The sequence below is a fragment of the Psammomys obesus genome, unplaced genomic scaffold (assembly GCF_907164565.1).
Source record: "Psammomys obesus unplaced genomic scaffold, mPsaObe1.curated_primary_1811, whole genome shotgun sequence".
NCBI classification, from domain to species: Eukaryota; Metazoa; Chordata; class Mammalia; order Rodentia; family Muridae; genus Psammomys; species Psammomys obesus.
The window spans coordinates 48,760,726-48,771,920 of record NW_026585644.1 but is presented as its reverse complement, the minus strand read 5'-3'; the positions used below and the strand labels follow the sequence as shown (position 1 = coordinate 48,771,920).

Below are 11,195 nucleotides of genomic sequence, written 5' to 3'. Positions count from 1 at the left end.
ATCTATCTATCTATCTATCTATCTATCTATCTATCTATCTATCTATCTATCTATCCATCCATCCATTTATCTATGTATTTTGGTTTTTTGAGACAGGGTTCCTCTTTGTAGCCCTGGCTGTCCTGGAACTCACTCTGTAGACCAGGTTGGCCTCATATCTGCTTGCCTCTGCCTCCTGGATGAGTGCTGGGATGAAAGGTGTGTATTACCACTGCCCAGATTTACACTACTCTTAATTCTGTGCCTTACTCCAACAATCTGAGAGATGACACCTAGGTGGCACAGGTCTGTCAGCAAGCCACCTGATAGCTTTATGCATACATGCTCCTCCTATATTCGGTCCCTCCCTCCTTCCTTTTTCCTTTGCTTTGAGACAGAGTTTCATGTAACCCATGCTGGCCTCGAACTTCTAATCCTCTTGCCTCTACCTCCAACTGCTAAGATTATAGGCAGTTTCCCCATACTTTTACTCATTATTGTTTGGAGAGGGCTTTGTAGAAATCAGAATTAAGCTTGCCATTTCTTGCTCTTATTTTCTCATCACCATCATCAGATATACCTTACCAAGTAGTTATTATATGTGAATATTTAGTAATTTCTTTTTTTCTTTTATCTTTTCCTTTCTTTCTTTCTTCTTCTTCTTCTTCTTCTTCTTCTTCTTCTTCTTCTTATTATTATTATTATTATTATTATTATTTTTTTTTTTTTTTTGGACTCACTTTGTAGACTAGCCTGGCCTTGAACTCACAGACAGCTCTGCCTGTGCTGGGATTACAGGTGTGCACCACTCGCCTGGCTCTGGAATTTATTTCTTTACTGCACTAAAAGAGAAACAACAAAGAGTATTTTTTGAATGTTATTTTAAGATAAACTTGAGGGCTGGAGAGCTCAGTGGTTAAGAGCACTGGCTGCTTAGTTTGATTCCCAGCACCCACAGAGTGGCTCGTAACCACCTGTAACTCTAGTTACAGGGCATCTGATGCCCTCTGCTGGCTTCTCTGGGAACCAAGTATACATATAGAGTACAGATATGCATGCAGGCCTAACACCGTATTTACAAAATAAAAATAATAATTAAAACAAAATTGAGAACCAGTAAAGCAGATGAGTCCATTTCCAATTATCTTTTGAATTCTTACGGGTTCGGATGACATGGTATTTTTAGGAAAAGATGGTTGTCAGGATGGGGAACCTCTGGATTAAAGCCAGTGAGTCACTTTCAGGACCATGGAGAAATTTAAGGAAGCCTACTCATGAGTCTGAGAAAATATTCAAGAAATAAAATTCCTTTTGCCTCAGGTTTAACTTCTTTTTAGACATCTCTCTGCAGTAAATCTCAGATCAACAACTAGCTTTCCAGGGTCAAGATACAGAGACAGAGCTGACTGGTGGTACGTTTCAGAAAGGGCAACGGCCACACAACTGGCCAATCTGCTTTTGTGCTATACAGGTACAGAACTAATCTCCCCATTGCCTCACATGCTGAAAACTGGAGAAACTAAAAATGAAATAACATACATTATTTTTCCTAAAAAAAAAAAAAAATTAAAAGATAAAAATCAGAATGACAGAAACTTAAAGAGAGTAGTAAATAAGCCTAGCTGGGTTCACTCCACTCAGAAGCCAAGAACAACAAAAACAATTTTAGAATGATGAGACTAATACACAGGTGATGATGAGTGACTGCCAGGTCGATTTTTATCATTTCTCTGGTATGTTCATTTGTTTCTTAATGTGCTCATCTTGTCCATTAAGAATAATTAGCAGCTTTTGCCTAGAGACGTGCTAGCTTCAGGCAATGATTCTCCCCCCCCCTTTTTTTTTTAAATGACTTTTACTTTTTAGAAAGCAATTTTTAGATAATTTTGGATAATATTTTACAACTGTCTAATCTGGGCTTCCTAAAATTTTAAAGGAAAGACAGAAACAGTGATTTCTAAATGAGTTGTCTGATCTATATGCATCGACAGTATGTGATTTGGTGGAATGATTTATTCTTACGGAGAGGGGACACACAAGCGGGGAGGGGAGTCACTCATCTTAATCCCACTCAGCAAAACAGGTTATAAAGCATGCCTGCCGTAAGCTGTTTGCAAAGCAAGAACAACATTAGTATTAAAAGCAGGAAACCGCATTGCCAATTTTAAGGCTTTTGCATGCTTTTTTTTCTCTTAATTAAAATAAATTAGATCTACTTACAACAGAAAAAGGCACACAAACATGGAAGAGCACACCATAAAACCCGAGCCCTATCAGGAAGGCCCTAAGAGAAGAAATAAAACACACGGCCAGTTTGGGTCTGCATCCTGAAAGGACCTACTTCATCTACATTGTAAGGTTCTCCCCTCCTGCCCTTTGGCATCCCCCCTATATTAAACCCATTGTAAAACCAGCACAATGAAGCACTCTCAGGGCTGGGCCTCCGAGGACCAAATGCTAAAAATCCATTTTCTTGGGAGGGGGCTGCACCAATCATTTCTTTGAAAGGCCAGCAGAGTGAATGGCAGAATCTGAGATTTCCTCTCTGATTCCAGGGGCTGGCATGGCATCTCTGCTGTGCAAAGCAAAGGTGCGACAATAATTAATGACAGTAGCCTTGCTTCCCTTCTTTGGACTCTGAAGTTTAGCTCGATAATAATTTTAGAACAATTAAATTTAAATACTGATTCCAGATGCTTCCCACAGTCTGATGATAAAAAGTTCTAATTGATTTCCGGTGCTATTAAATAAAGTCACTTGCTGACTTCTGGGGGAAAAAGATCTCAGGGTACTGGGCCCAATCTGAAAGTTTCTGTAACCAAAAACATCTCTCTCTTGTTCAATATTCCTGTTTTGTTTTGTTTTCTTCCCTCAAAAACACCGTGTGGGGCTGAAGAGACACACCTGAGAGCTTCCCGTTTCTCTCATGCTCCCTGACAAGGAGGAGAACAGTGAAATGATACGGGCACAGAAGAACGCAGAATAAAGCAGTGAAGGGAGCAGCAGCAGCCGTCTTCAGGAATATTTAGAAAAACTTGCCACAGTCTCAAGATCATGATTAAAATCCTATGTTTAAAAAAGAAAAGAAGCACCTTTTGTGATCTCTTTTCCGGGTGTGAAAGGCCAAGGTTGTGATTGGCTGTTTTGCCTTCCTGAATTTTTTTTTTCTTTTAAAGGGCTGTCAGGCAATTAGCTGGGTGGGGCTCTGCAGAGCTCCCAGCTGCCGAGCAATATTAGCTACCACGCTTTTCGGTCCTCCTGCTTCCTATCCGAGCAGCTGATGGAGCTGCTGTGGATTTTATTCTCGAAAAATTACACAGTGGAGGAAGCGGGGAAAGAAAATAAAAAACAGAAAAATGGGCTTTATGTAAAATGCCACAAAATTCAAAGCTGCTTCAAGCTTTTGAAGGGAGTAAAAAAAAAAAAAAAAAATCAAATAAGGGTCGGTCCTGTACAGCTTCCTCACCATGTCAAAAAAATAATAATAATCCAAAGCAAACAGATCTTCCACTTTTCCTCTCAATTTCTAACTGCTGCTAACTGCCCCCTGAGCAAATCAGCTAGCCTGCTAAAGTAGCCATAAATTATGCTTGCTTTCTTAGTTAAAGTACAGTTCAATTTTCTGAAGTCTATGTACATATTAGTAAAGCATAATCTAATATAATGGGGTTTGAACTGTAATAGCAGAGTAGAAAAAAAGAGAGAGAGCTTTTTAATCCTAAATAAAAGGAGATAATGAAGAAGCGATAGCTGTTTCCAGTAGGGGATACGGGCAACTCCTTAGCAATTAGCATAGGTACAGTATGACTGGCGTGTGTAATGTCACATGCATACACGCTAGACATTAATATTTACAAGCAACATTGGATAGAGTAAATAATAATTTTAATGTGCTTGGGGCTGGAAGATCTCAATGAAAATAAAAGAGCAAGAATGCTTCAAAATTAGGAAATAAAATTTCAAATTGCCTCAGGAGGCTCAGAAAACATAGACTCCTTCAGTGAGAAGTGTCTGGCAACCCTACGAGAAGGAAGAAGTACACACAGTCATCCACAGTGAATTCACATATTTTTAGTTTTTCTTAATTACTGGTCATGTGTATGAAGAGCTCTTTTTTAATACCCCGTGCTGTCTTTCTTTATATCAATTGTTACTCCGCGGGGAGGGGGACAGGAATGAGCACAACAAACCGGCTTTCTATCTGAATAAGGATACTTCTGATGGCCTTTTCATTCCCATCAGTTAACAGAACTTCTTTGACATCTGCAGAAATAGCAACCTGAAAAAAAAAAAAAGGAAAGAAAGAAAAAAAAAAGGAGCACAGCAAACAATGAGCAAATATGCTTGTCTGTGTGGAAGTGAAGACAGGAGTGACAAGCCTTCAGTATCATGCTTCCTCACCTATTTCTCTGTAACAATCTTCAATCTTTTTTCATTTTATGTCTGCATTATTTTAATCATTCAATCAAATCAGTCAATACTTTTATCATTCCATTTGCGGGAGCCTCTATCTTGCTATCATTCTGTTCGGTAATTGCATTGTGACAGCGGATGATGGTATTCTGAGAGGCTTTCATTTGTGGGCTTCTGTTTATCTAGTAGAGCCATCATACAAGGCTGTCACTCTGCCTTTCAGCTTGCTTCTGTCTGGCTGCCTGATGCCCTTCATATAACTTTGCATTGCAGGCAGATGGCTTTGTGAGGGTAATTTTTTTGTGAGCTTTGACATGCTCGCACATTGGGCTGTAACCTCGCCACATTGTATAAGAGCGACAGGTTTGTCAAATGCCAATCAGTGTAACAATATGCTTTTATTTGTAGAGACATAAAAACTTGTCTAATGCACTGTGCTGCTACATAATATCTCCTGAATACATGACTCAGAACCCAGAGAATGGGGAACGACGTTCCTGAATGGCCAATCTAATTCAAAAGAATCTAATTACTGAGCGCTCTGGATCATGTTTGTTGGTGTAATAATGCAGGCAAAACATTAGCAGCTATCTCATGGTGCTCCAACTGTGATTCGCCAGGCTATTCCTGTATCTTAGCAAATGGGACTATAATCTGAAAAAAAAAAAAAAAAATGCTTTCGCTACAGCAAAGAAAGACTGTGCGGGGCCTGGAATGTCACAACAAGCGATATTGACTACACTGAGGTAAAATGTTTCTGCTCATCCAGGCAACCCTAAAATCAATATGATCCGAAAGTAAGTCAATCTAGAAGGTCTCTCAAGGCCCGGCAGCTTGACCGCAGCTGATGCTGTTGACGGTTCTCTGACCCAGCAGTTGGAGGCCCTGGAACATTTTTCCTTTTGTTCCTCCCTCTGAATGGGATTGGAATTGAGAAAAGACCTACCATGAGCCCAGCCAAGCATGTCATGCCACCCCCTAGCTCACACACAGCAAGGTCCCTGAAAGAGAGAAAGAAATGGTAGAACCCATACAAATTAGATGAAAATGGTCAGAGCCACATATATGTTACCAGAACAAACTGCCATCTGCAGCGAGCCCGACACTACCGGGGAGTTGCGGAGACACGACTGGGCTACCTCATGTCGTTTTGCGTTTTAAAAATAATTATGAAATAGAAAAGTCACAAAGCAGGCAAACCAGTGGGGGTCCCCTCATTAGCGTTCACTGAAACATTGCCACCGCTGAGCTGAAAAATCTGAGAAGGTCCCTTTTTTCCCTTGTCAATGGTGCTGTCTTTTGGAACTAAACTAGCTAGAGTAGCGAAAGATAATTGTTAGGAAAGGATAACACTGTTAATCCACATTCATGCCTTCAAAAACAGTTAGGCAAGTAAATGAAGAGTAAATATGAGTGAGTATGAACTTACGTGAGTCACACACAAATACACAAACAAACGCAACCCTGAGGTGGCTGTTGTTGTTTTGTTTGTTTGTTTGCTTTTGTTTTTAATTCTTCAAACAAGCTGAAACATTTTGGAAAGCTGAACCACCCCCATAAAGCACAATCACATAGAGAGCATTTAGCAATTAACACTTATATTACAATTGACCCCAGCACAACACAGTGAATAAACAATACAAAGGCATAAATGGTTACACCAGCAAACCCGGACTGACGTCATGACTGGGCTCGAAATTAAGGCTGAGTGTGCGGTTCTACACTTACCTTCCCCCTTTGTGCCTAAACATCAGCCCTCAATGTGTGCCATTCTCGCCCCAGCCTACTGCTTGCTGATTGGAGCATAAGCACAGTGAGATGAGCAAATGCCAGCCCTCAGGGCAGCTGTGTGGCCCTGCTTCAGACCTGCCCTCTTCATATGTTACATGCTTAGAGTCTTAACATTGTTTTGTCTTCCCAGTTTGGGAAGGTGATGAGAAAAGAGAGAGAGAAAATAAAAAAAAAAAACAAAATTAAAGTGATGGTGGGTAGGGGGTGGTGACAAAAGAGGACATTCATACTAGAAACTATTTTGATGTACATTTAGTTTTTCAAAGCAATCACAGATTTGTTGGTAAATATGGACCCACAGAGCTTCGAAAATTACATGGTATCAACCCAATCTTTTAAGAATATATAGTTAAAACACATCATGGCTTATTATAAACATAACGGACTATTTGGGAAATATATATAAAGATGTTCACAAAATCATAATTAAAATGAAAGAAAAAAAAAAGCAAATTCTACTTTTTGGCTGTACCAAAGATCCCCAGAATTTTTAAATAAAGGACCTTTTTTTCTTTCCTAAATCCCACCTATGGTTTCATACAGCTAAAATTATCATATCTTTAGTACAGTAATTTATATTATTGTTGACATTTAATAATACTGACATTTTGTCAATGACACAAGAACTACCTTTAAAACCAGAGCGTCTTCAGCTGATCATGGTGAGGCATTTAGCAAATGTGTTAGTGACTTCCGTAGCAGAAGTTACAGAACATGTTTCTTTCTTTATTTTTTGACCTTCACAATCAGCAAGGATTGATTGTACCTTCACTTTTGTTTCCCCCAAATCAAAGCGAAATAAAATGCCTTGAGTGAAAATCAAAAGCCTTTGACACACAGCAGAAGCTTGCTGTGTACCCAAAGGCAATGCAGATCCTTTTTCAGAAGCAACATGTGTTCTGGGGAACTTGTTTCCTTTTTCTTCCTCTTTCTTCCTTTGAACAATTTACAGTTTGGAGGCTGTAGAGTGGGCCATTTTCAATAGGCAAATTCAACATCCATCATGGGCTAAACAGATACCTGTTAACTGTGACTCTTACCTGAATATATTACTGTGCTTGAGGCAGTAGTAAGCCAAAACCTCCTCAGCCGGCCAGATGCCTGAAAGCACAGGAGGAGATACTGGGATTAGACGGGCTTTGTCTTCAATACTAAGCTCAGCACAAGCCATTGCAGCTCAAACTGAAATTAACATCCTGGTTCCTTGCCATGTGCCAGATCATGAGTTTCCTTGGCTGTTGTTTTTAATAATGGTTGGAATTGGGACTTTTCCCAATAGAACAGCCTCAATAAACTTTTCCAAACTTCAATCACAACAAAACAGAAAAACTATTAAAAACCAACAATACGGATACAAAAATTTTGGAATGTTGATGGTAGTTCAAGTGGATCTTAATTTTAGTTATGTGAACTTAATACACGTCCGTTGAAGGCTTGCTATATATGCGGTTCCTGTTAGGCAAAAAGTAAAATAAGAATGGAAAAAAAAATCACTTTTAGGGGCAAATAAAATTGTTGAGGTCATTCTATCTTTGTATACCTTTTCAGATTAATGTATTGAAACATCCACGATGCCTTCATTTCTTTAATTTAAAAATCAAGCCGCAGCATGAAATTACGAGGCTTTACTCTCACCCACTGTGGCACGCCTTTAAACCAGACACAGTGCTGCACCCTAAACTGCGTGGGTAGACCACCCCAAAGTCGCCACCTGTACATTTACTGACAAGACCTAATGTTCAAGAGCGGGCGTACATCGATCGCTTCCAGGCACATGTGTTGGAACGCATGGTTACAAGTGGTTGTCATCGGGTGGTCAGACCATCTGTGTTTGTAATTTTTTCTTTATACTTTTTTGTATTTTCCAAAATTTTTAGAATGACCCTACAACACCTTCGATATGACTAGAATAAATAACCTCATAAAAGTAATGGTTTCTTCCAAAGGATCAGACTCAGCCATCCTTCTGTTAGCCACCTTCCCACCCCCACCAGCCTTTCCATATAAGCTTAAGGACTCCAGGTGGCCCGAGAAAGAGCCGGTAGGCACAACTTAAACACATTGAAAATACTTGATTTTTCTCGCTAGATGGATCTCCTACTTTGAAGAGGAAGAAGGTCTGCAGGAAAGCCCAGGCAGGCAAACTTAACACACTAACCCCCAGCATTTTCAGCAGAAAGGACAACTTGGGGAAACAAAATAAAAACAAGGAAAACCAACGAGGTGTTTGGAAACACATTTAGAGGGAAGGCAGACAGGTGGGAGAGTGGAGCAGGTAAGGCCACAGGGGCTTTGAAGCCAAACTGGGCTCCAGTTGCTGCTGAGACTCTGGCTGGGTTCCTGACTCTCTGTGCCTTGGGCTTTTCATCTGTAAACCTTAATAACTATGATGTCCGCTTCACAGGATCACTGTGAGGCTCAGATGAGTGACGTAACACAGTGTGCTTGGGACACTTCTGAACTCATAATAAGCGCGAAGGGAAAGCAGGTTGTCACTGTTGGTCTCTCGCAAAGTGGGGCAGAAGAGAGAACATATATGGACCCGAGCAATTAGCCCAAGAGTCAGGACAGGTGGAGAACCCTTTCTGCCTTTGCTTTGTCAGGACTCCAGAGTCACAGGCCTTGTGCACTTCTACATATAAAGAACTCCATAAAGACCAAAGCACATAATAAAATTCTCCGAAGGAAGAGCGGAGACACTGTTCTCACCGAGTGGATAGAATCACCACAGGAATGGCTTCCTTTATATCCTGAGTACATGGCTGTGAGGTTTTTAAAAGTAATGATAGGGGAAAGGTATTTAACTAAAACTTAGGCCCCAGTGAAAAATGAATGTGACTTCTAAAATGCATAGTCTTTTCAACTCATTTTATAGTTTTTCAAGAAATTATAGAGTGATTTTTAAGCTAAGTTAAACACAGAGCTCGAAAGGCTAAGTTTCTACCATTAGCAACCCACTCACTGCTAATGTTTTAGACATCGTTGCAGAGCCCTTTCTAGTCACAAAGGCGTCTTTCCCAGTTGGGATCTTCTCACGCACGGACTCAGTAACTTCATTTTTTTCCCCATCCGATAAGGTATAGAAAGAGTCCACAGCACTGAACCTATACTCCATTTGTGCCATTTGTACTGACTGCCTAGATACTCCACTTTGCATCAGCATTCAATTAACTTATTTCCTTTTAGCAGACAGTTAGTTCAGTTAGGTTCCAAGTTTGTAATATTATAACTTATAAATAGGAGCCATAGTAGTAGCAGCAGCAGCAGAAGGATATACCTTTTCCTAACATGTTTTTCCCATACTTAGAGATGGAACACCTGGTCAAAAATTAAGGACAGGGTCTGGAGAGAGGGCTCATTAGTCAAGAGCACTTGCTACTCTTGCAGATTACTGGGGTTCAAATCCTAGCACCCACACGAAGACTTACAACCATCTCTAACTCTAGTTGCAGGGTATGCACTGGCCCCTTCTGGCCTCCAAGAGCACCAGGGCACACATATATGCTGTACATGCATACACATAGATAAATCACTCATACACAGAAAATAAAAACAAACAAATCCTTCAAAAAATTAAATATGGTCTATATTCTGATAGACAGGTTGAGTGTCCCTAATCTGGAATACAAAATACTTCAAAATCTGATATTTTTCTGAGTGGCCACATGATGGCAAATGGTCACATGCTCTCAGATGACGTCAGTCAAAACACAGCTGTGCTAAAAGCATCGTATAGAACTAACTTGAGGAGACTTGTATAAAATATGTATGAAGCGAATGAATTTCATGTTTTTACTTGGACTTTATTTACAGGATCTTATGTTTCTGCAATTTAAAATGATCCCTAAAGTACCTTTTGTTACAAGCCTTTAGGACAAGGGAGGGTCGCTGGAGGTGCGTATAACTGTCCCATGGGAAATCTGTACACTCCATACATCCCCAATAAGCATATTTGCTCTTGGCTGGCTCTTATGACAGAAGTCTCAGGTTATATGTGAAAGTAAAAGGGGGTAGGGAAATAACTCCACGGAACTGCCCTCTGACTTCCACACGTGGACTGAGGTACACGTGCTCCACATCATATACCATGCATATTTGTTTATTCAAAGCCTTACCGAGACATGGCTTTATTGAGCTATTTTAAATTACTGATTTTGTTAATGTATGTTAATTATATACATAATGGTTCATTAGAGCATTTTCATATATATATATATATGTTGTGTTTTTTTTTTTTTTTTTTAAATACTGACTCTATCACCCTATCTCATTTTCTGCTATTGCAGATTCTCTTTCTGGTCCTTCTACTTTCATTTCATTTAAGCTCTTGATAAAACTCAGTGAGTTTCACTTAGGTTGTGTACAGGGCCCAGGATGAGGGATTATTCATGGGAGCATGGTCTCTCCACTAGCAGCTACACCACTGACCAAAAAAAAAAAAATCTCTCTCTTTCCCTCAGCATCGTTAAGTCCCCATAGATACTGGGGTGGTGAACACCTACCTCCTCATTAGCTACTATTATCTGCCTGAAGGTCCTTAGGCCTCTTTGGGACCCACACAGCAGGAAGCCCACAGAGCCAGTCTTGCACAGGTCTCCTGCAACTTATCTCAGTTGCTGTGAGGGCAAGAATGCAATGGCAATGTCAAGCTCTGAAGACATGACATCACACCTTCCTCCACCTCTCACATCCTTCCTGCCCCATCTTCTTCAGTGTTCTGCAGTGATCCTTAGAGGGAGTGATATAAAGTTCTATTCATGGCTGAGCATCCAAAGTGGCCAGCACTTTGGCTACTAATGAGCCATGTAGTTACCATGGCCCGCTGTAAAAAGAAGCCTTTCTGCACTAATGTAGGGTATGAACATACTTATTTCAAAGTTACTTTGATGGACACATGGTATTCATTTAGCAAAACAATAGTCATAGCTTTCCCGCTAAGACCTACAATCTGCACAGCCCTGATCTTTGATCAGAATACAGTATAGGATGTGGATTCCATCCTGAGGAGCAGA

At 40.2% G+C, this 11,195-nt stretch overlaps 1 protein-coding gene across 4 annotated transcripts in view; it reads right to left on the bottom strand.

Annotated features, from left to right (window-relative positions):
• Nucleotides 1–11,195, bottom strand: part of Camkmt (calmodulin-lysine N-methyltransferase) — a 351,489-nt gene that overhangs the window by 56,454 nt on the left and 283,840 nt on the right. For 3 of the 4 annotated variants that reach the window (XM_055619122.1, XM_055619136.1, XM_055619129.1), the window contains exons 4-6: nucleotides 7,224–7,284; nucleotides 5,339–5,393; nucleotides 4,195–4,258 (exon numbers count right to left, since the gene is read on the bottom strand). In XM_055619122.1, the coding sequence (XP_055475097.1) occupies nucleotides 4,195–4,258; nucleotides 5,339–5,393; nucleotides 7,224–7,284 (180 nt within the window). The remainder of the gene's footprint in view (nucleotides 1–4,194; nucleotides 4,259–5,338; nucleotides 5,394–7,223; nucleotides 7,285–11,195) is intronic. The other variant, XM_055619144.1, reaches the window with a different exon arrangement.